Genomic DNA, 24,248 nt, shown 5'->3' on the forward strand with positions numbered 1-24,248 from the left:
CAAAGAAATATGATTTGGTCTCTGATCATAACTATTAGTTATGTGCTGTTGAAATAGCCTCAAGAAATTATCCATCAGGTAAATATCATCTGTCCCATCCTGTAAAACAATTCTGAAAGGTTTCATAGCCAAAAGCTGGCTCTGTCCTTGCTCAACACCAGGATAAACTATAGCACCTAAATGTGAACATGCACCTATTCATACCTTAATCTCCTTACCATCCCTTCTTCACTCACTTCCTTACTTCTGTCAATTTCTCTCCCCCTGTCTTTCTCTCAAAATATACCATAAGTCTGCTTTTCTCTCACTTCATATTACAGTTCCTTTCTGTATTATACTAACTTCTTTGTAAACTGGCTAAACTTTCTCTAAATACAAATTGTCATATAACTTGTGTTTATTCTTTAACCAGTGTTTTCATATTATGTCTAATTTGGTATAGTTATTTAAACTGTAGATGTTTTGAGTATTATTTTTTAAGATTGTAAAATTATTATTCTTAAATTGCTTTGTAATACTTTGGAGATCTTCTCCCCTGGCCTCCACTGAAAATGGGCTCCTGCCCAGTCAGACTTTCCCGGTAAATAAATGTCCATAAATAAATACATTTACCTCTAGAAGTTTACTCTTGAGGTGAATTTCTTGAATCCATATCTCATTTAATGAGTCTGCTATGATCAGAAACCCATAATATTGTATGTCTCTATCTAAATATAGCCTGGTTACCTGCTGTCAGGATTAACAACAGAATTATGGAATCCACTGACATGAGCTCTAAGGAAAAATTAAATTAACTGCAGCATTGTCCAATTTCCATAGCATGTTTTATTCTACTTAAACATCAGATGACTTAATTTTATGGTATAGTACAGGAGAGGGTACTTTATAGACTAAAGAGAATGCATTCTAACTTTGAAGATATGAGTTACAGACTGCTTCACTGTCACAGTACTACTACATCATGCTTTAACATGACACAGTTCAGATTTAGATCAAACTGAGAGTTCAGCAGTCAGCAAGGCCAGCCAAAGAGTTAACTGAGCTTTGGAATCAAGGAGTGATCACTGTGGAGTCTTTGATTGCTTAGAAATACAGACGCATTTGTTAGTGACATAAAATTTGATCTCGGACTCCATTCATAAGTAATAGTGAATGCTGTGGAAGTGCATTAATATACCAGCCTCTCTTTAAGATGTGCTTCAGGTTTGGGCATCTGATTTTTTCATATTTTGCTATTCTATATGTTTTTATATAACAGACTGTGAGACAGGCTTGCTAGTATTTGCTTTAATTATTTCTGCATTTGTATGGTAGTAGTTGACTCAAGAGTACATGCACACCATTTAAACTGTGTAATTCAAGGGGCAGACTTGTGATTTTTTAATGTAACCTGCCTATTAAACAGTATTGTATTGTGAATAGTTCTAACATTTTCCTTATAATAGAATGCTCAGTTATGAAAACCATACCTCTTAGTGCAAGAAATCTGCACAAAGCCTGACATAATGGGGACAAAGGTCCAAAAACAGGGACACATTTTAAATATTGCTCTTATAAACTTATAAAAATGCTAGAAATAACAGGATTACTGTTAGCATGCATTTTCTGAAGGATAGCAAGTCTGAAACTGAAATGTACATTATTATTTCGTGACTTTAATCATAAAATCATCCCAATAATTCCAGAAAACCACAGATTTTATGAGGAACAGACCAAAAATATGAGGCTAAAATCTGGACATTGAGAGAATCTGGACAGTTGAGAAGCATGATGGAGACGAGCTCTTAAATATGCATACTGTCTTAAGAGGCAAACTTTGCTACTCTTGTTTTTTTTATTATTTTAAAATAACTAAGAAACAATAATTTCCTATAAACATACTTGAAGTACAAACATGTATACAACAATACAACAATTTCATTTTAACAAGCAGATACTTTGCTTACTGTTTACTTACTGTATTTTTCCAGTCTCGTTAAAATAGCCAGTACACTTTAGTGTTATTTCTGCATTTACTTTGTGAAAACACACAAGACTCAAAGTAAAAGACAAAACATGTAAAAGAAGTAAAATTATCTGAAGCACAAGGTTGAGTGTGAAACTTTATTTGCTTTGATTTATTTTATTTCTTACTTTATGATGTATTACATTTGTGTTGTAGTACAAAGCATGTGTGCTATGTAGCAAGAGACAGGATTAGAAGGGTTTATCATTTTATTTAGACTATATGTAGGTTCATATGTAAGTACTAGGCAATAGGTCTGCAGACCACTAGAAGCGCAGTATTCAGCAGTTCCATCCAGCCTTAAGAAGGGCAATATAAGATAGACCGGGGAGAATTTCAGGTCATTCATCCAGTTATCTCATCCAGTTATCCTGGTTTACCTTAAGTGTCAAGGGTATAGCACTGCTGGGCATGTAGTGGAAATTTGTTCCGGAAATGGGAAATACATTGGGATATTAATCTATCATACCAACATGTCTTATCTGTTGATGAGGGTTTAGCCCCTTTAAACCATGTATTTAAGCAACTGTGTGTTCTGTGAAGGAATAGAAACTCAAAGATCAAATCTTTCATGGCTTAGAAGGCAATAAGCAGATCCCCATGGAGGAGTCAATAAGAACATGAGTACAAAGACAAGGCTAGGACCAGCTCTGAGGTTAACTGTCACTCCAGACACAAAATATTCATAAAGAGCAAAGTAAAGTCCAATGATCAGAAACAATGTAACACATTGTGGAACAGCATTGGCCTGAAAGCTTTGTGTTTTCTAAATAAACAAGTTTGCTTATTACCTGCCTAGCATTTCTGATCACTAGACTTTACCCTGCTCTTACACAGAGACGGCTACCTGTCTGCCCTGATAGGTAAGATTTTTGAGGCCACTGATCTTTTGTAGTTTGGAACCTCTGAGATCTCTTAAGTTCAGTGATTTGTTTAAACAAGTATGTGCCATAAGGGGGGCATTATATTCAATAATGTGTCTGATGAGGTAAGAGAATAGAGGAATTAATACTTTTTTGGATCTAGAGGAGATGTCTTTGGAAATTACATGAAGCAAATAGAAAGCTTTCTTAACTACCTACTACATATGATGGTCAAAAATAAAAACCTGTCAAAAGAATGCATAGATCTCCGATAATAGTATCTGACAGGAGGGGTGTGTCACTTATATGGTATGGCAAAATGCTTCTTTTACCAACATTAACCATGCTACATTTCTTTCACATTTAGTTGGAGACCATTGTTATTGCACTAGCGGTTAACAATCCTTAAACTATGTTGAAGTAATTGTGAATCAGTGGAAGGTCAAATAACTTTCAATTTACAATTACCTGTATGTTTAGGCAACCATAGCCCAAGAATTTTGACCTGAAAGTCTGAGAAATAGATGCCAAATAGGATAGAGACCAGCACTGAGACCTGTAGTACACCACTGGTAACCTTGTTTACGAAAGTGACTCCTGTGGTGCTAAACTCAGAAGTTCTAACAGACAGCCAACTAGCTCTCTGCTGCACAACATAAGGCTCTTATATTCAAATTTACAAGTCTCTCAATAATTTTTGCATGGTGAATAGTGCCAAAGGCCTTGGCCATGTCCAGAAATGCTGTACGTACTACATAACCTCTATCCATGTATGCCAAAACAAGAGGTACAATCTGGAGAGGGTAGATAACATTTGACTGCAATGTGAGGAAGTACCATTTTAAAACTGGTAAATGCACTAAATGGTTTTCCTGAGCAGAATATGGCAAAAAACATTCTGGCAGTCCAGTAATGCTTGGGTAGGCATATGTTTTTCTAGTAATGCATAGTATGTAGGCTATTAGTAAATTAGTATGTAAATGTTATTGAATAAGCAGTGAAATGTACTGGGCAAGTGGACACAGTGTTCATATATTTCCCTATTTTAAAATGAGTATGTACAGTCCTGAAAAGTAATTAATGAATTTAATAATAAAGGCTGTGGCTGAAATATAACAATTTACAAAACATCACCATATAACATTGGTCACTGTGCCCGTTATATAAAATTCCTCTGATAGTTCTCATTTTTTTGTTTAGAGATGAAGAAGAAGAAAACATCAATCATATTCCAGTTATTAGAGAGGTATGTTCAAAATTGTGCACAGCAGTGTTATTCAGTATTTATATTTTCGATGTTATGTTTTGAATTTTTATCAAATTTTGATTGACACTATTTTCTAATTTTAAAAAGCTGCAGACCTGAAGTAAATATTATATCTTCTCTAGTCTTTTAATGTTTAGTTTGCGACTCATGTCCCTAAGTTTCTGATTTTCATAGGTTCATAGCTAAATGAATCATTCTCAAAATGGTATATTTGTGTTACACAGGGATCTCTATAATCCCTTTGTGATATCTTCTAAGAAGACTTTATATTTTTTAAAGAAGGTGAATAATAAACTGATAATAAAGGATGTATTATGTTCAGCATATGACAAGAGTACCCTTAGAGGGTCCCACTATATGTGTGAAGAATTTGTTATAGAATGTCCTTTTTAGAAGAATAATTATACTAAAAGTATGAGGTACCTAGACTGATTAAAATATCCACTATCCACTTCATTTTCTTTAGGAGCAATAACCTGCTACACAGAAATGTAGGCTTACTGTAGTCAAAACCAGTGTATTTTCTTTTGTATACCATATGATAACACTTGGTTCTCTTTCTTCACATACTGCATTCCATTAACATCGGCCATGTTTGAAGTAATATTCAATAATTTTTAATAAACCAAATTGCAACAGAAAAAAAGAAAGAGAAAAAAAATTCTGAAGTACGAAGACAGACATGTGGAGAGTGACAAGATAGTTAATACAGAAAAGGGAAACTGGAGTCACAGTAACAGGGGAAAGATTCCACAACTCTGGGCAGAAGTAATAGATGATGTAGGTGATTCTGTGTTAGTCTAGAACTCTGGTTGCTTTTAGTTTATTCCCATTTCTGAAGTGAAGTGGAATGATGTAGTCAAACCCTTTCAGTCTTCTCTACAGATTGCTGGGAATTAGAAGTATAATTTTATTTTCTTCTGCTACAGAATTATTCTTAAAAAACAGTAAAATTCTCTCTAGAATCAATCATATCCTTACTATATCATAATTCCCTCCACTTTGACTAAAATCCCAGTTCCAGCTGAAGAAAAGCAACCCCAAAGCATTGATACTACCACCACCATGCTTCACCGTGGGAATGGTGTTCTTTTGGTGATGCGAAGTGTTGTTTTTGTGCCAAACGTACCTTTTAGAATTGTGGCCAGAAAGTTCAGCCTTGGTCTCATCAGACCATAACACATTTTCCCACATGATTTTGGAGACTTGATGTATTGTTTTGCAAATTTTAGCTGAGCCTGGATGTTTTTCTGTGTAAGAAAAGGCTTCCATCTTGCAACCCTACTACATAGTCCACACATATGGAGAATACGGGAGATTGTTGTCGCATGTAGTACACAACCAGTACTTGCCAGAAATTCCTGCAGCTCCTTCAGTATAGGTCATATACATATATATATATATATATATATGTATATGTGTGTGTGTGTATATATATATAGATATATATATATATATATATATATATATATATATATATGTGTGTGTGTGTATATATATATATATCTATATATATGTGTGTGTGTATATATATATATATATATATATATATATATATATATATATATATATGTATATAGTTTTTTTTTTGTTTTTGTTTTTTTTTAACTGGATGTTGCGCATTTGGGGCTTATCTGTTGTCTAGATTGAAATATAGACCTATATATGCAAGCAGTTTTGAAGTAATGTGGTAAAATGCTCAAGGTGCATTTATATGAATTTATTTAATCTCCTTCCATTAACTATAATCTAGAAAAATATTCTGGTTCTCTCATAAGAATGTATCCAAGAAAAATAAGGAAATCTTATCAATTCCAAGGATCTCAGCAGAAGATTACATATTCTGTATTATCAAATCAATGTATTCTCTGCTTCTTGAGAACAAACTAGTTCTGTTTGTAAAGAGTCAAATTTGTAACTCAAACATCTGGCAACAGTTATTGAAATCTACCAGAACACCAGAAGAGAAGAACTAATCATAGCATAAATGTAATCAACAAACTCTATAATTTCTCACTTCTCATATCACATATACAACAAAGTGATGGGTTAATATTACTCTGTACATTTTCCCAGCTTTAGCAAAAATCTCTGAGGAAGCATTGAATACTTCTTTAGTAAGCAATAAACTACTAAACACTCATTTTCATGCATAGTTTCTCATCAGGCTGTTCATAGGTTCATAGGTAAGTGCTAGGTTAGCTGCCCTTGTGGGCCAAGTCTAACCAGTTTCCCTTACAAAGGTGAGAATCAAACTCTGTGCTTTGTGTCTCTTAGGTAAATATCTTAACCATCATACCAACACCTGAACTTTACATTCATCCAAAAACTAAAACAAAGCCCTTATCCCATGGTGCTCTCACTCCTTACGATGATTCTAACTAAGCAGATCATTGCACATTCACCCTGTAATGGTTTAGCCAAATTTAGGGCACCTCAACCGTTATTAATGGGTAATGACTCTTAGTGCTTTGTACCGAAGTATTGCAGCACAGTTCAACAATGACCTTTAACTCATTCTTCTTTTTAAACTATATGCTGTAGCCATCCATAGCTACTTTTCAAACCTAGAAAATAATTTTTTTTCAAAAAAAAAAAAAACAAATAGACCAAAGGGTAAACCTTGCCTGTACCTTTAAGGTAGAAAATAAAGTTTAGTAATTTATTTTGCTTAATTCTGAAGTAGTTTTTGTGATAATGGAGATAACCCAACCATTTCCTCTGAATGCACTCTGTATTCTCATATTAGTGAGTTTTATCTCAGAAAGTCCTCCTGTGATAAGCTATTTCATCTTTACAGCAGCCCCACAACAATTCTTCATCTTTGGGTGCCAAAGCAGCTACTTTAAACTGACCACCAGTACTCAAATGTCCATCTGACCTGCCTTGAACGAGTGTCATCTTCAAGGAGCAGAAAAGAAGTCCAGAAATGGCCATTGTAGACAGAGGCAAGCTGTAATTTTAATCAAGTGCTGGTTCACGGAAGAAAGTGAGGAGAAACATCACTTCAGAACCAGTTAACAATGATAGCTTCTCAAATTCCTCCAGCATTCATAGTTTCATAGACATTTACTAGAATGAGTTAAAGTAGCCTACCTAAAGCAACCCAAAAGACTTGTATGTGTTGTGATGAAAGGAGGTACTGCCAGCACAGCTAGCTGGAATTTTGTAAATAATTGTATATCATCTGTAAATATCAAACTGATTCATACAAGATGCTGGTGTTATAAATGTATTAGAACTGTATTTCATGTGTTTATCAAACTGATTTGTACAGATGTGTGTGCTGAAAAGGTATTTTGTAAAGTGCTTGAGTATGGACTGTATCCACAGAGTACCTACTGCAGAGAACAGAAATGTACATGCACTATTGTAATTGTTTAAATGTATATGTTTCAAAGGAGGAGGGTTAACCTCGGTCTAGCAAACTTTAGAAAAATATCTGAAATTAAATCACTTTATAAGCTAGGCCATAAAGATGCTATTGCACAGGTTTCAAGGCAGCTAGAGACACAAAGTCTGTACTAAGAACCTTTCGGTATTGTCTTTGGTGTGAAGTAATCACTACACTGGAAGCATGGAGGAATGCAATTGTTTTATAACTTCCAGCACCTGCCAAATATCCGAGCAAAAGCCCTTGTATGTATATTCTTATGAGTAGGTGCTAAATACTTCCAGCTGCCAGTAATGTGGGTTTTGCATTGGAATGAGAAGTCAGATGACAAGAAGCAATGTCATTCTGCAAGCTATTCCAGCAGTAATATTTTAGATATTATTTTGAGAAGTCTCTTAGTAAGACAGAGCATTCTGTATTCTGTCTTGGGCCTGACAACAAGAAGAACCATTTACCACATAATCTGCCTTGCTCTATTAAGTGAGTTATTAGGGTATAGTATTTCTCTTAGATACAGTTAAGAATATAGTGAAGCTTAGTTTAGATATTCTTTTTCTTTATTTATCCAAGTCTGTCCTGCAGTGTTATTTTAAATATTTCTTGTGTTTTGAACTCTGTCACTGTGAATATATACTTACTAGTCTCTTGTTCTTTTATCATTTATTATTAAATATATGTAAACCTTTCATTGTGGCTGATCTTTGTAGAGATATTTAAATTTTGAGAGTACTTGTATATTTATTTGGTGACGCTGTGTGGGCCACTCCTAATAGCATTGCTTTTGGTCAAACTACCATTTGTATTAATATTAATTTCACTCAGTATATTGGGTACACATGGAAGAGCCTTAAGGTAGCTGACAGGAGTATCTGGTGGCAATCATAGAAGGCAGCATAGCTTGTAATCCTGTGCCAGCCTTTCCCAGGTGTGTGTGTGTGTGTGTGTGTGTGTGTGTGTGTGTGTGTGTGTGTGTGTGCATGTGTGCGTGTGTATAAATCAAATCTCAAAGACTGTGTATGTCAGCTACTTGGGCAGGGACACAAACACTGGTTGGACAGGAAGGGTGCTGGAGGCCTTGGCTTGGACACTCGGCTAAGATCTCTACTCTATAGCTGCGCCAGTGAGGAGTCTTATTGGGGATCTGGAGATAGAGAAACTAGCCCAGGACTAACTGTGCTCCCTGTGTGAGCTTAAGGGAAATTGTGTTTAATTGCACTTGATGCAGAGAGCTGCATCTGGAAATACTGTGTGTGTACCCGTTATCCTCCCAGTGAACGTTCCCCCACAGTTGGCAGTGGTGAGGACTGAGGCTCTTTGATTACTGGCCCAGAGGTGGGATACCCATGTCCTATACTGGTTGGCAGTGGTGGGTCATCACAAATCTATTAGAAACCTAATAAATATGTCAGTGTATTAGCTGCCCCCAGAAAAGTGAACCATGCACCAGAGTTGAAGTCGTAATTACTCTTCCAATCCTCAAAACTTGATTTAAAAGGTGACTAAGATGTTGTACTATTTGATATGCAAATGAAGCTTTTTCATAGCAAAGGGATGCATGGATTAGACACCAAACATTTCCGATATATCAGTTGTTATAGCATATTTGGACCTTCCGAAAGCATTTGATTCCATTTGTCATGATCAAATACTGGCTATGATGAAAAGGGCTTATTTTTAATTTTATCTTGTTAGATATGTGGGGGAATTATTGAAAGGCAGAAGTTTTAGGTTTAGAATAAAGAGTGCTTATTTTCATAATAAGAATTTGAAAGTGGGAGTGCCACATGTGGTTCATTTTGGGACTTTGTTTGTTCTATATTTTTATATCTGCTTTTCTATCTAGTGGCAGAATTTGGGTCAGTAAATTTGCCAATGATTCATTCTAAAGTAGGTGGTATAGTGACATCTGTGCATGATCAATTTAGCTTACAAGGCTTTCTGGATGTTTTACAGCATTGGTCTCAAGCAAGTTGCATTGATTTTAATTCTAATAAAACAAAAATTATTCATTTTGGTTCTAACAGTTTTAACCATCCCTATGTTTTGAATAGTTCTGTCTTGAAAAGTGTGATAACTGTAACAGAGTTAATGATGTTAATTGGCTGTGACCTTACCTTTGAAGATAATCTAAGAGCTGTTATTAGGTGATGGTATTCAGTAATAAAAGGCATTCTCCACTCAATTGTAAGCAGAGATGTATCTGTCTTAATTCCTCTCTATGAAACCATGCTGAGGCTTCATTTTGAATACTATACTGCATGTTTTTCTTATACCATACTCAAGTGAAATGGTTACAAAGTATCCAGAAGTGCTATGCACGAGAGATTGCACAACGAAAGGGTCTCAACTGTATGAAAAGATTAGTAAGACTTTATTTTCTGTTAATTTTGGTTGATAAGGGGAGATTTAATCCTGATGTACTGGTGTGTACATAATGATAGACTGGTCATGAACTTAGGATTTGAAATAAAACCTTAATGACTGACACTACACACTAGGTTTGTGAGGACTTCAAGTTTTAATACTAAATTAAAATAAAGGTCTTTTTGTGGTTGATCTGGCTTATATTGGAGTGCATTTGCAATTACAGTAAGGTATGCCTGTAGTTTAATAACTTTGAAAAAACAAATGGGTGATTGGGTAGGTAACAAGGTTTATGATTCTACTCTTATAGGTGGCAAGATTTTTGAAGGTCTAAAATAGGCTATTAAGCTTGAAATATATATGCATAAAGATAAAGACTGAAATCTGTGGTCCACATATTTGCAGTGTTAGCAGTTCTGTGAAGGTGAAGATCTCGTAAGTCAAGAATATAATGAAAGGTTTCTCAATTATTCAGATACCTTAAGGAACTTAGTTGTGATTTTATTAGTTAAAAATCTTTTGGGCCATTCAAGTTGGGTGAGTCATTTGAAGAGGTACATAACAGAGGAAAATATCTGTAGGATTTATCATTTTCTTTGTAATCCTCAGAAGATATTGTCATGTAACATTTTTTTGAAGTGTTTAATATGTTTAGAGGTACCCAAAACATTATTTGCATTTTGGTGAAGTTGATTTTTAGACCAGATTGGTTGACAAAACTGAAACTGATTTGAGTGTAGGGATCTATTAATATCAAAAAGTGGTCAGAGATGCTATCTGCAAGGTAATCTACATACAGTGTTGTGTGAATGTGTTTGAAAGGTGAGAATATGCTATTGCTATACATATTGTACTGACATATTACCTAAGCCTTATAAGATCCAGTTTCTCTGGATGAGCAGTTACTTGGCAAAAATCATTTTAAGCCGCTCATCCTCAAAAATAAGGAAATTATATTTTATTCCACATTTTTCTAATTCTAAAAATAGTATTGATGATTCTGGACTTGTCAAACATAGGCAGCTTTATAAAAACAAAAAAATAAAATGTTAACTCTACAGAAATTGTCCCCCCTTTTGAAGCAGATTGCACTGATGGTCAAAATGAGTTTGCATGGTGCTTACCGATGCATTGTAATTTTAAAGCTCATAGCCAGTTACCTACATGTTTGAGGGTTATTTTTAGTGGGGGTGTACCACTTTAAAGTCACCTCCTTACTGTTTAGCCTGTCTAAAGCATCATGACTCTGTCATATTACTCACTCACTTTACCTCCTCCCTCCCCATTACTACTCGATATATCTTCATCAACTACCTCACTCCTATCCTACTGAAAAAAACACATCCTACATTCTCCTTGTCACCTCTCTACCCCTACCTTCATCCAGACTAACCCCTTAACTCCTCCCAGCTCTTCCCACCATCTGGATTAACATTCTGCTTTATATACCGTTTCAGATCATATGCTAATCTGTTTCAACTCAATGAATTTATTACTAATCTGCCTTACTGCATCTAACTCCCAGCTGGAGTACTACCGACAACTACTATATGTCATTTTTTATTTGTAAACTATGTCTTTTTTATTTGTATATTTAATGCTATACATTGTATCATTGACTATTATGTTCTCAATAATTCTGCTTGTAACTTGTACATTTTAGATGTGTGTGATTACTTTACTTTCACTACTGCTTGTATTTCATTGTTCTTCATGTACTCCTTTTTTTTTTTTTTTTCTATATTTCTTTCTGTGGAGCTTTTCTCCCCGGGCCTTCACTGAAAAAGGACCTGTGTCCAGTCAGAACTTCCCGGTAAACAAATGTAAGTAAATAAATAAATATTACTAGGCCCAGTATTCCCCAGTTAAGGATGATAGAGATTCATATTTATGTATATCTGAGCAACTGTTTGATTCAGGCAGAAATGCATCCTGTTGTGCCTTATGGTTTATACTTGCAAATGAAAATGACACAACAGCCACAAGGCTAATAAACTAAGAAAAACACTAAAAAATAAAAACTCGAGCCACCAAGGCAGTAATGTTGTAGCAAACAGTTTAATACAGCACCATTAGACTGAGCACTTTCGCCATAAAATTCAAATGGCTTCTTCAGAGTTAAACCAATTGAGCTAAATTGTGATTTATATACTCAAGGTAATAATCAGTCATTCAATTAATTACACCAGAAATAAAAAGTAGCCCAAAGCTAAGCTACATTTCTTTTACTTTTATTAAAGTTACAATCATTAAAAAACACTACATATAGTATTAGTTAAAAAACATTTCAAATATAATACATACACAAAAAGAACGACACAAACTGTTAGTAGTAACAGACATCAGTAAAAACTCTTGAATGTAAACAACTCATGTTTCTGTAGCCCTCTGTTTCAAAAAGGGAGATATTGAAACAAAATCATTCAACCCAGGTTTGCAGCAGGCGTTCAGTCTAAACTGCCACTTAGCCTCCCTAATTTCCAACTCAAGTTTAACATCACTTCCCCAACATCACTACAAACTCTATTGATAGGACTGAATGTCCCATGGGCCTCTATTAAAAGTATCACACAGTAAAAACTGTACTTGGCTAGGTTTTTCTAGTAGTTTTTATTAATTTGGTTTGTCTGTGTGGCCTTTGTACTGTTGGTTTGGATGTTTGTTGGGATTTTTGCAGACACCTTAATGGTTATGGGCATCAGCTGGGTTTAAAGACCCTGTGTTTCTAAAGTATATCCAAGCAATCCACTTGTGCTGTGCTGACAAGGTCATAAGAAGCCCGAAATGTGCATGTCAGCAGTTAGTGCAGTTTGGCTTTATTGCCCTGAATATATCCATAAAGACGTAAAAAGAAAAAAAAAAAGAAAAGTCATGGATATTCAGAAGCCATATACCTGAAACACTTGAAGTCTTTATTGGGTCATTTGCATATATTGGGTCATTTACAGGAGGTTTAAGGTATCACATAGTGAAAACTCTAGCTTGACTAGGTTTAACTTGTAGTTTTTACTTTTTAAGAAAAAGAGCAAATATGGTTTAGACGCTGCATTGTTTAGAATAATTACAGTCGATTAACTGTAGATGTTAAGTTGTCTATCTCGCCTTCATTCTTGCTGGATCTCGAGGCTCCCCTATCCCACAATGCCACCTTTAATTTTAATATTTTTCTTATTTCCTTTAGTTTAGAAAATTTTATCCCCCTAAAAAAAATTCCCTTTTTCCCTCAAGAACTTTAGGTTCTTCTAGTTAGTGGTTTTATTATAATTTAACTTGACAGGGTGTAATTAGTGTGTTTGTGTGTGTGTTTGTTTACACCTGTTTTAAATGTCTAAAGAAGCAAAGGTCTTCGATTCAAGAAGTGTGATGCGTGCTGTCAGAAAATGTTGACAGACGGCTCACACACTTCTAGGCCTGTGTCTGACCTTTTGGACTGAAAGAAAAAATAAATTGATATAAGGAGGTTACTCAAGCCAGATGAGCCGAGACCTAGGTTTTCTCAACTGCCTTCCCATCGGCCGGCTGGAGCGATAGAAGTCTCAGTCCACAGTTTCTGGCTCTCCGCCGCCGCCGGCGGTAGGTAGTGTAAGTTCTCGGGTGGTCGGGGACCAGACCCCGGAGTCGCTAGGAAGAGAGGTCCAGGTCACCATCTCCAAGATCTCACTCCTCTAGGTCACCGAGGCTGTCGGATCATGACCGGCACTGGCCCAGATGCTTCAGAGCCCGACTCATCAGTAATGCCTGCCCCCTCCATCATCAATCCTCCTCTCTCTCTTTCTCTTCGGAGCCGGGGGCGGTCGCCGAGACTGTGATGACAGGGGTGCATTCAGGTCATGCGGAGTGTGTGTTAGAGCCTGGCTACTCCACAGTCGGCTCCCTCCTCCCCCTCCCGTGCCCCTCATCCCGGACTGCAGAGAGCCAGCCTCTCAGGACCCCCTGGGATTTTCATCCTTTTCGATGTGTATCTTGAGGCGCTTTGGCTCGCCCTCCACCTCCTTCTGATTCAGTGGACCCCACTCCCAGGAGACCCTCCAAGTTCATAACAGCACCAGCAGACAAACAGTTCTTAACAAAGGTTTTTTCTGTGGCTATGGTGGGTGGTAGCTGCCACCACTAAGGAGCTAGCTGATCCTTCTTTACCTGTACTCCTCCATGCGCCTTTCTTCTTCGGGGCTGATGGCGAGCGCAGAGCCGAGGGACAGGTGTGGCCTTTGGTGAGGTGCCCATTCCAAATCAGTCAAAAAATCCCTTCCAGATGTTGGACTGGAGACCAATTTTGGATCTCAGTGTCTTGAACAGATCAGTCAGAAAACAGATTTCGATGGTCACATCTGCAATTTTCAGTTCAGGGCCTGCCCCTTTGGTCTCCACCACCCCCCCTGTGTTTACCAAGCAAATGCATGGCAGTAGTAGCCACCTGAGAGACACAAGGATTCCAGGTGTTCCATATTTGGGCGACTGACTCACAGCTCCCACCCACATCTCCTCTCTCCTTCTGATGGCCAGATTACACTTTTCGCTTTTGTCAAAAGCTAAAAATTTTTCAAAATCTGTTTTGAAAGTTTTTTTTGTACCCTTCTACACCTATTACAAGCAGACCTAGATACTAATAACATCTACAAGACTAACACATCTAACACATCAGACAGATCAGAGAACAAACTGGTATCTTTCAACAACAACAGAATCAAAGCCAGGTTAGTTCTGAAAGTGTTGGGGAATATGGCAAGCGCCATACCTCTCTTTCCATCAACTTCCAATGTCTCACACCATTATGATCACACAAGCGCGCAAAATCATCTCATGTGGTGGATGTCTTCCCCTCAGCTCTTGTTGGGAAGACCCTTTGTTCCACCCTCCTCCGGTTGCTACTCCTGACAATGGATGCCTCCGATCGGGTGGGGGCATTATCAAAGTAGGGACGTCCAGGGCACATGGCAACCAAACTAATGCTGCATGAGATGAGAGCAGTGCTTTTAGCGTTACAAGCCCTTCAAGACTCTCTTCCCTTGGGAGCGATTGCAAAAATCCAAACAATATGTCTGTCTGTAGTGTACAAACACAAACAAACAACCGGGTCATACCCCTACCCTGTGAAGCAGACAAGAGCTCAGACTGTGGCAATCTTCTCTTCTCTTCTTCTAGGTTTCACATAGCAACGACATCCCCAAAGAATCAAGTTGAGCAGAGCCAGCTGAGCAGAGCCATACCTCACTCTCTCTGAGTCTCCTGAGAAGAGAAAAGAGGAGAGTGGGTCAGCCTTTTTTGCGATCTTTTATACTCTTCCCAAAACAGCAAGTGCAAACAGAATTAGTCCAAGTTTGGCCCCGGGACTTCTGTATGCATTTCCCCCACACACTAATCTCCTCTGATATACAGAAAGCTATCAGAGAAGGCCTCATTGATCCTCGCTTTTTGAGCGACCGTGGAATCTGGACCTAGTTCCATCTTTTTTGATCCATCAGTCGGGGTCAGTTTCATCCCCCCCCCTCTCTGAACCTCTGCTTGGTTCCCAGTTCCAACCTTAGCCAGGCTTCCTCAATTATATCTCACTCTTAGAGAGATATTCTGATAGCTTCCCATAAATTCCACTGGAAGATTTATTTTAGATCCTTTCACTGCTTCCATCCAATTAGTCCTGATTTTCTAGCTGAACTCTTTCCATGCAGGTTCATCTCCTCTACATTAAAGTTCAGTTGCAGCTATTTTCTAACTATCATGTGGGTATTTTTTTCTCAGACCTCCTATAAGAAATCCTCCTTCTCTTTGGGACCTAATTTTAGTCTTGCTTTCTTTGATCTTCCCCTTATTATCATGGAAGACTCTTTTTCTGTAGCTATTACATCAGCTAGAGAAGTTTCAGGCTTCAAGCACTCAGCTCTGTCGTCCTTATATATTTTGTTTCATAGACAGAGAGTATCCTTTAACTAAACCCGTCCCTTTTTTTGCCTAAGGTCTCGTCAAAAACAAAAATCAAAAAATTGATCTACCTGTCTTTTTTTTTTTTCCAACATAATAGGTCTGTCCCATCCAGCAAGAATGAACCCATGTTAGTTGTCTTCTTCTCGCCTTTCTTCTTCGTCCCTCCCTCCCTCCTCCTGGACAGACAGACCTAGAGGAGTTGTGTGATGTGACCTCTTTTCTCTCCACCTCTTTCATAGACATGCATATTTCCTGGTTGGTTCAGTATGTGGTCATTAATTACATAGATATATTTGTAACTGGTCAGTTGCATTTTTCAACGTTTTAGCCTTGGTTTATACAAAAGTGTTTAGTGTACTGTCTTTTTAAGATTTTGACTCAGCAAGTCATATGACATGAACTGGTTATAAAATGGCTGACACTAATGTAAGTAATGTATTCTGACGAAGTCTATAATTTTAGACAAAAGCTCTTAATACACAAATAAAAAAAAAATTGGCTTTTTTTATCCTGCCTTGCTGGTTATTCTTTCTATGCATTTGATTCATCATTATCATATATATAGAATTGCATGCATGCATGGGAAGGGCATTGTAGGCCTCTACAGTGAAACAGATGCACACATCAGCCACCAGAGATAAGGCATGTACCCAACAAAAAAAAAAAAAATCGAATGATAGCCACCTGGATTGTAGCCTCCCTCAATAGGCTCATGCCGTACCATGGAGAATGGGTGGGCTGATGAATATGTAGTCGGGATAAAGACAAGGAAAATCTTTCTGCAGTTAAACCTATTCTTTATCTAAGACTTTAAGACTTTTAGCAGGCTATAGGTTTCCTACCCTCATCAGTTATAATTAGGCCAAATGCAGACTTTCATTATATGAGTGTAAAAAAAAATATTGCATTAAGGCAACTCTGCTTAAATATTTTCTTAACCATATTTATTTTGTATGTATGGCTACAGGATAAATAAGAATAATGATCAGTGAGGCCTAGCAGGCGCAGTCATTATGGTATACTGAACTGCCATACAGATAGCGGATCCTTCATGTGTCTCAAGCTGTCATAATGGTATATTAGTCTTTATTCTGGATATGCAGGAATAGATACATACAGACAAAAAGTCAAATATGTATAACGTGTTTGGTTTCCACTAGGACTAGGTTAGAAGTGCCAAGTTCCTCTAGCTGGAAGTAGGGGGATCTTATAACATTATATATGCCACCCCATGTTTTTTCATCTTGAGCAATGAGTTCAAAGTTCCACATGTCGCTGGCAAACAGTCAGAGGCAGATAGGAGGAGCATTCCTGGTGCAAACTACCTTGGGGGTGTATCTCAGAGTGCTTATACCATTCACAGCTAAGCATCTTGAGCACTTTTGTAACCATCATTTTACTATGGAGAGAACCATCTACTCCCCCAGTACAGGCTGTTTGATTGCACACAGGAATGGGGAGTGTTCTCCCCAGGCCTACTTCCAAGTCCCTCAGAAGTTTCTGTCCAGGGTCAAACATTCACTGCTGTGTTCACCCACAACTGTAAAGATCACTGCACAGACCTAGATATTGGATATCCTCCAACTCATTGATATGTGATGAGATCTGTTGTTATGGGTGCAGAAGAACACCCTCAGGGATCATAAGTGATGCCAGCATCAGGGTCTGTGCAGGCCTTTCTAGGTCAGGACTACATTCAGTAATCACTTCCCTAGGTGACAGCATTCTGTTCCCTGTACCCTGATGTTTTCTCATTACAGGCTTAACTCTTAAAATATTTGCAAATATAACCCATTCTCCCTTGAAACTAGGGTTAGAGAATGGTCTCTTCCCTCACTGTCCTGGGAAAGATATTAGTCTTCATTTGGGGATAAAAAGGCTAATTAATTCATTAATTGACTGGCCTGTGACCTCTCTGCATTTTCCCCATAGCTCTGACAGTATTTCAAGACAAAGCATAATGACCCTTGAGACCTCCCCTGTGAAATTGTGGAATGCTGGCTGTGCAGCTTGAAAGCATCCAAATTCTGAGCCCTCCCTCACACATAGGTGGGGACCTTCTACAAGGCACTACAATGCAGCATAACAGGGCTCTGCATTCCTTTGTGTGTCATCCTTTGGATAACATGTTAAATCAAAGTTCCTTCTGCCTTTGCTGGTAGGAGCTCAGCAAGATGTAAATGATCCCACAACACTTAGCAAAAAGAGTAGAGGTTCATTAACTGTTTTTTTTCCTATGCTTTTTCCCCTTGTCCTGACAAAAATCAGGCCTTGTATTTGCACCTTGCCCATCTATCCCCTAACACTGATGACCTCAGTCTTTTGGATTCACCAGTTTAAAAGTTGTCCAGGGGGTCCACTATTCTGGCAAACCTCAAGGTGTTTGCACTATTGCCAGTATCTTGGCATTCTGGAAGTGAGACCTTTTTGAATTGACCTAACCCCACCCCCCAGGTGGGTGACTGATCTATCCACAGCACTGTTGGGATCCACTATGCCTTCCTTATACAAGTAAGCAGTCTCACCCACTCATTTATGAAACACATCACCATAAAGTGTCTTGGAATGCCAACTCAACTTCACTCCTTCTTCAAGGGCACATATTGAAATTATTAATCCCACTGCACCCTTCCCCTGGAATGGGCATGCCTATCCTCCCGTCTATGTGCCAATAAGAGAATCATCCACTAATCAAAGCAGTTCCCTGCACTGTAGTCAGGGCTGTGCCCTTACATACCACTGGTGCAGTCTGGTTTCTATGACTGTTTATAACATATTCATGCAACTGAAAGAAGAATACAGTAAACAGAACAAAACTGCTCAGTCTGGCATCATAGAAAAATAGGCCAGGTATAATAAATAATATAAAAATAAAGTAAAATGTATATAAATTAAGAACTAAAATATGTTAAAATGGAGATGTCCCCAGAAACAAGTTATATAGCATACTGAATCCCTTTACTTTAACCATTTTTCCTCTATAAACATTCCTTAATCCATAATTATGCCTCGTCTGTATCCAATATTTTTGTTATGTATTTATTTGCATTTGTTTCCTGGGAAAGTCTGACTAGGCCATGCAAAACCCTTTGTTCAGTGGAGGCCCAGAGAGAAAATCTCAAAAAGATACAACACTTCAGAACACATATAGTTATCCAAGGTGTAATATATCAAGCTGACTACATACACAGTCTTTATAACTTTAGGAATGTACAAGCAGTATACACAATTATTATTTACATTGTGGTAGTAAAGCAACAACATTAAACACTACACTTGTTCATAGCCAAAACACTGAGAAGCAATTTGAGCTATTACACAAAAATACAAGTGAGACTTGGCTGAAATAGGAAAATATGGTAGCAGAAATGGAAACACTTTGAAAACTGAACATATGGTAACATCATACCTACAGAAATATTGAGCCAAATTTAGTGACAAATACATAGCATTGTTTGGGAGTTAACAGGAGTTACAAATTAAGCAGCCAGTCAGAATAGTAGAGTATTTTAGGTTGTACCTAGAGTACATGAGAGTGGGACTTTCCTGGCATTGGTCGAATATGTGGATTAGCCAGGAGGGGGGCAGTGACACAGCCATGTATTGATTAACAAAGTTGTTAGTATGATTTTTAAGGTTTGGTGGCATTCTGGCTGCATGAATGCCTTTTCCTCGAGTTTAGTAATATAGTTGGAATATATAGCATCACCACAGGAATTTTGTGATTTTAGCATACAAGTAAGGTGTGTATCTGTAGACCACAGACATCTGAATGGAACATACCTTTGAGAAGTGAGAATTTTGTGGGCAATATTTAGCTGGCTGTATTTAATGCAGTTTGGGAATTTCATCCAGTGTAGTTTTCAGACTGCTATGCAACAGTGGGATCTATTGGAGGGTGCTGCTGCAAATTTTAGAGCCTAGCCAGTAAGATAGGAGTCTTAGTTTTTTTTAATTTTTATGACATACTGGCTGTGAACCAAATTTAAGACATTCTTTAGTAACTCTAGTTTGGCATTAGTCACTCACTAACTCTGGATACTCTTTAAGGAAGTGACAATGAAGATGCCTTTAGAGTTTGCAAGGGACATAGGAGTAAAGAGCATTAGTCTGTTTTTCTGGAGTTAAGTAGCAGCCAATAATTTTCTAGCCAGTTTTCTATAGAGCTATAGAATAGTTTTGTAGTGCCTTATAATTCAGACATAGTGTGGAGCAGGTAAAGATGGGCTCATCTGCATGTCAAAGAAGGTTTTCCTGACCTGATGCCAAATGTAGTTTATGTAATTTGTTGATAAGTACATTGAAGAGTAGCAGTCCAGGGATTAAACTCTGGGGGACATTTATGGTTACTAATAGAAAGGCGGGGAAGACAGTTTTCCATTTGAAACACTGAGTTCTATTACCTAGGTAGGTGCTAAACCACTTAATGGTTCTGTCAGAGAGGTACGGATTAGCCATTGTGTTTAACAGCTAAGGAAGTGACAGGGTGAAATGCCTTGGAATGATCTTATTTAATTATCCTTTTTACAAAAACATCCTGAAAGCTTCCCAACTAGACTTCCCAGAAATGGGAAAATATTATTCCATCCCTTATATTCCCAGTTTCTTTATTCACTTCCCATAATAAATAAATTACAACATACTCAGAGTGATATATATCTTGTAAATTGACAAGGAAACCAAGTGTTTCCCTTATCTGAGAAATCCCCTATCCTGACACACTGCAAGAAAATATGTGCCATATAATCCACTCTAGAAAAGTCTTATTAAATTGACTTTCCTGTTTTGCTTATATTTCACTACTGCTTTTATCAGTATCTTACCCAAAGATGGCCTCTGCATCATGTCCTGCCATTTAAATTCACATTTAAAACTCTGTTTCTGCCTTTTAATAACTCCTACTATATCACCAGAATAATTTTTACAAGGTAATGTAGAAAACAATCCCTTATTTATATGGTCATACCATGTCCTTCTTTTATTCTCATCACTTAAAACATCAATTTCATCCTTGTATTTTCTTCCCATAATCATAATAAAATTATCATATTATTTAAGCTTCTGTACAAAACATTCCAAAAAGTTAAAATCTTTTCTAATATGAAAAATCTGGATTACTAAAAGCATATGGAAGGAGGCTAGAAAAAACACCAGAATCACCATCCCAAAACCTCCTTGAGATTTATCAGTAAGAAAAACAACAGTCTGTTTTACCAGATTCAGTCTAATAGCACAGAAATGTGCAAAAAAATCTTAATACCTCTATCTTTAATACTTCCAGGAAGCACACAATACCTCAAGATACCCCAATTTCCTAAAAGCACATAACTTGTTAAATAAACTTTGTTATGACAATTCATCCTATAAATTTTCATGCCTTTACAATATCCCATAAACCTTTCTACACTTCCCTCCATTGACCACATATAATCTGTTGTCATCCAAATTCTAAACGTAATACACAAAAAAAGTTGTTTTACATGAAAACATATATATCCTATCACCGTATTATCCCAAAAACCCTGACTCTTTTCCTTAGTCAGCCATAAACCCAAGTCAGTTCTAAATGTACTATTATCAGCTATTAAAATAATATCACCTGCATGATTCAAAATAACCAATCACAGAACTTCTAATCCAGAGATATTGTACCTTAGCACTCTTTACTGTCCTGACTATTCCATTCATGAATTACATAAGTAAATAACCCCATAACTATTTCCATACCCAGCTATCTATGAACGAAGGGTATAGCCACATAATTGTTATACAAAGGTTCATAGGTGTATAGTATGCTAATGACCACTAGCATTTTTATAAGCCTAGCTGCACATCCCAAATGTGTCCCTTTGGCTGTTGTATCTTGGGCATTTCAAGAGAGGGGTATGTTACTTTGGATGTTACCATGGATTATATAGAGGGAGTATCTTAGTTTGGACATGGGGGCAGACCTGGGGTAAACTTCCAATTTCCCATTCATTGATATAAATTAAATTTTAATAGGATTAGGTACAGACTCTGCTTCACATGGATGGGGAGCCTGTTCCAAAGAATGGGATTCTCTGAGCTACATATCTCTTTCCAACATGTCCTGTTCATGTCGCAAGCAAAATTTAAATCCTTAGATCTAGTAGTTCTGATACTGTTCATTTTCTAGATGTGCAAAAGGTCCATCAAAGAGGGATCCAAGGATGCCTTGTATGTCAGTTATAGATTGCCTTTCAGTATTCTGTAGGAGATAGGGCTTTAGGACACTCCACACAGGAAAATGTATTTATGCCCTGGATTTTTTTGGTAAGGAGTCTTTGTGGACATTGCATAGGTCTGGTCAGGTACATGCCAAAGGGGGTATTAAGTACGGGTCTGATGAGGGCCAAATAAAGTGGCATGATGACTCTCCTGGACCTAGATTCCATGTCCTTACATATAAGTTGAACAACACAAAATGATTTCCTTACTACTGAGGTCACATGTTGGTCAAAAGCCATGTTACTCTCTGCATGTGTTAAATCCCTGACAACTGGGTCAACTCTTAGGGGTATTTTATCAATGATGTAATTTCCCCTGGGTAGCTGACTTTCCAAAAGATACTGTTATGTATTTCCTGGCATTGAGTTTTAAGCCATGACTATGGCACCAGTCATTTATCTAAGTTAAACCCTGTTGCAAGATGATAGTGTCTTGGGGGAATCTGTGATTGCTCCTAGTTTGCATTCATCTGTAAGCATGATCAACCAGAGGCCTTTGACATTGGCCTTGACTTCCAAGAAATAGATACCAAAGAGGAGTGGGCACAGCATGGAGCCCTGAGGGACTCAGCTGGTGAATGACCTCTTTGTAGAGGTAGCCTCACCAATCCTAACTTCCTGGGTCCTGGCTGTGAGACAGCTGGCAATCCAATGTGTTATATAGGGGTTTATGTCCTATCTATCTAGTCCTAAACTATTTAGTCCTAAACTATCCAGTGAGTTTAAAAATGCCCAAATGAGGTATTGCATCAAATGCCTTAGCCAGGTCAAGGTGGGTGGTATGCACCATTTTCCCCTCATCCATTCCCTTGGTGACCCTCTCAAATAAGGCCTCTAAGTTTAATAGGCATGACCTTCCTTTGGCAAAGCCAAACTGAGTTGGCTCCAGGGTCTGAAGATTGCTTATGTCTTTGTTTATCATTTTCATGATAATTTGCTCCATGGCTTTGTATGTAAGACTAGTCAGACTAATGGGTCTGCAGTTTCTGGGATCTGTTGATGGTTCATCCATATGAAGAGTGATGACCATTGTGGTCCTCCATTCTCATGGCCACAAAGCCAGTTTTGAGGCTATAGTTTAAATAATGACTCCAGTAGCCCTGATAGGTTGTGATCTGAAGTAGGAAACTTCATTTGATCATCAACCTGTGGGTATCGGATCTGACCTGGATCCGAGCCGGCAGCTTTCCAAGCTAGAGATCCGAGCTCCAAGCTCCTCCCCTTACCCATAATGCCCTGCCACCTCCTTCCAATCCCCAGATATCATTTGCCGCGGCTTTGTCAAGCACAGGTTTCTCGAGCTCCTAGCTTTAGGCGATCTGTGAGTAAGAAAAGTTTCTTAAAATCTTATTAGTTTTTCTGTGTGAACAGTTAACTCCTTAGTTTAAACCCCTTTACAGTTCCTCTTAGTTTAAAGCCTAGTACGCCCCCCTTTTTCCCCTTAGGTGTTTGTGTGTGGCACGTGTGTCTTTTGGGATTATGGCCAAGGCCTCTAAGGCCATTTTTTCTAAGTGCACTGAGTGTGGTCATAAGCTTTCCCCAGTGGATGGCCACACTCAGTGCATCCTCTGCCTGGGGGTATCGCACTTGTCTTTGGGCTGCCAAATATGTGCAGCTTTTAACCCCCCCCCGGCCCTGAGGGATAGGAGGAATAAGCTGATTCTGGCGGGTCTTCTACCCTCGGAGTCGGCTTCCTCCTCTCCCTCAGTGGCTACAGCTGCGGCTGTTCAGCCTGTTGTTCCCTCTCCCCTGGCTGGGACTCAACCTCCCTTTTCCTCTCAGGGAGAGAGGGACTCTAGGAAGGAGAAGAAGGAGAGGAGAGAGAGAGAAAGGGAGAAAGAGAGGCATAGGAGCCACAAGCGGCGGGCTGACTCTGCCCCCTTGGCCCCGCCTGCCAAGCTGCTGTCCTCACCTCAGAAGATTTCCGGGCCTTCCTCTCCTTGGCTCCGTTCTCCATGCTTCTCACCGGAGCCAGAGGAGGAGGCCCAACCATCTTTGGGGTCATCGCGGCGGCCCTCCCGGCCAACTTCGGTGGCCTCTTCTAGGTCGACCCGCAGTCTCTCCGACGCTGATATGGACCGGATGATGAATTGTTTCCTCCAAACCCAGATGCAGATGGGAGTGCTGCTGCCCCCCCCTCCGGGGGGGGAGTTCAGCCCCACTTTTTGCCCCGATAGCTCCTTCTCCG

The 24,248-nt window shown here is 38.3% G+C and overlaps 1 protein-coding gene across 3 annotated transcripts in view; it reads left to right on the top strand.

The window, feature by feature from the left end:
• CCDC197 (coiled-coil domain containing 197) overlaps positions 1-24,248 on the top strand; it is a 580,999-nt gene that overhangs the window by 138,271 nt on the left and 418,480 nt on the right. For all 3 annotated transcript variants that reach the window (XM_044074581.1, XM_044074582.1, XM_044074583.1), the window contains one exon: positions 4,069-4,114. In XM_044074581.1, coding sequence (XP_043930516.1) covers positions 4,069-4,114 — 46 coding nt within the window. The remainder of the gene's footprint in view (positions 1-4,068; positions 4,115-24,248) is intronic.

Source organism: Protopterus annectens, chromosome 6.part0 (assembly GCF_019279795.1).
Source record: "Protopterus annectens isolate FY-2018-M chromosome 6.part0, PAN1.0, whole genome shotgun sequence".
Taxonomy (NCBI): domain Eukaryota; kingdom Metazoa; phylum Chordata; order Ceratodontiformes; family Protopteridae; genus Protopterus; species Protopterus annectens.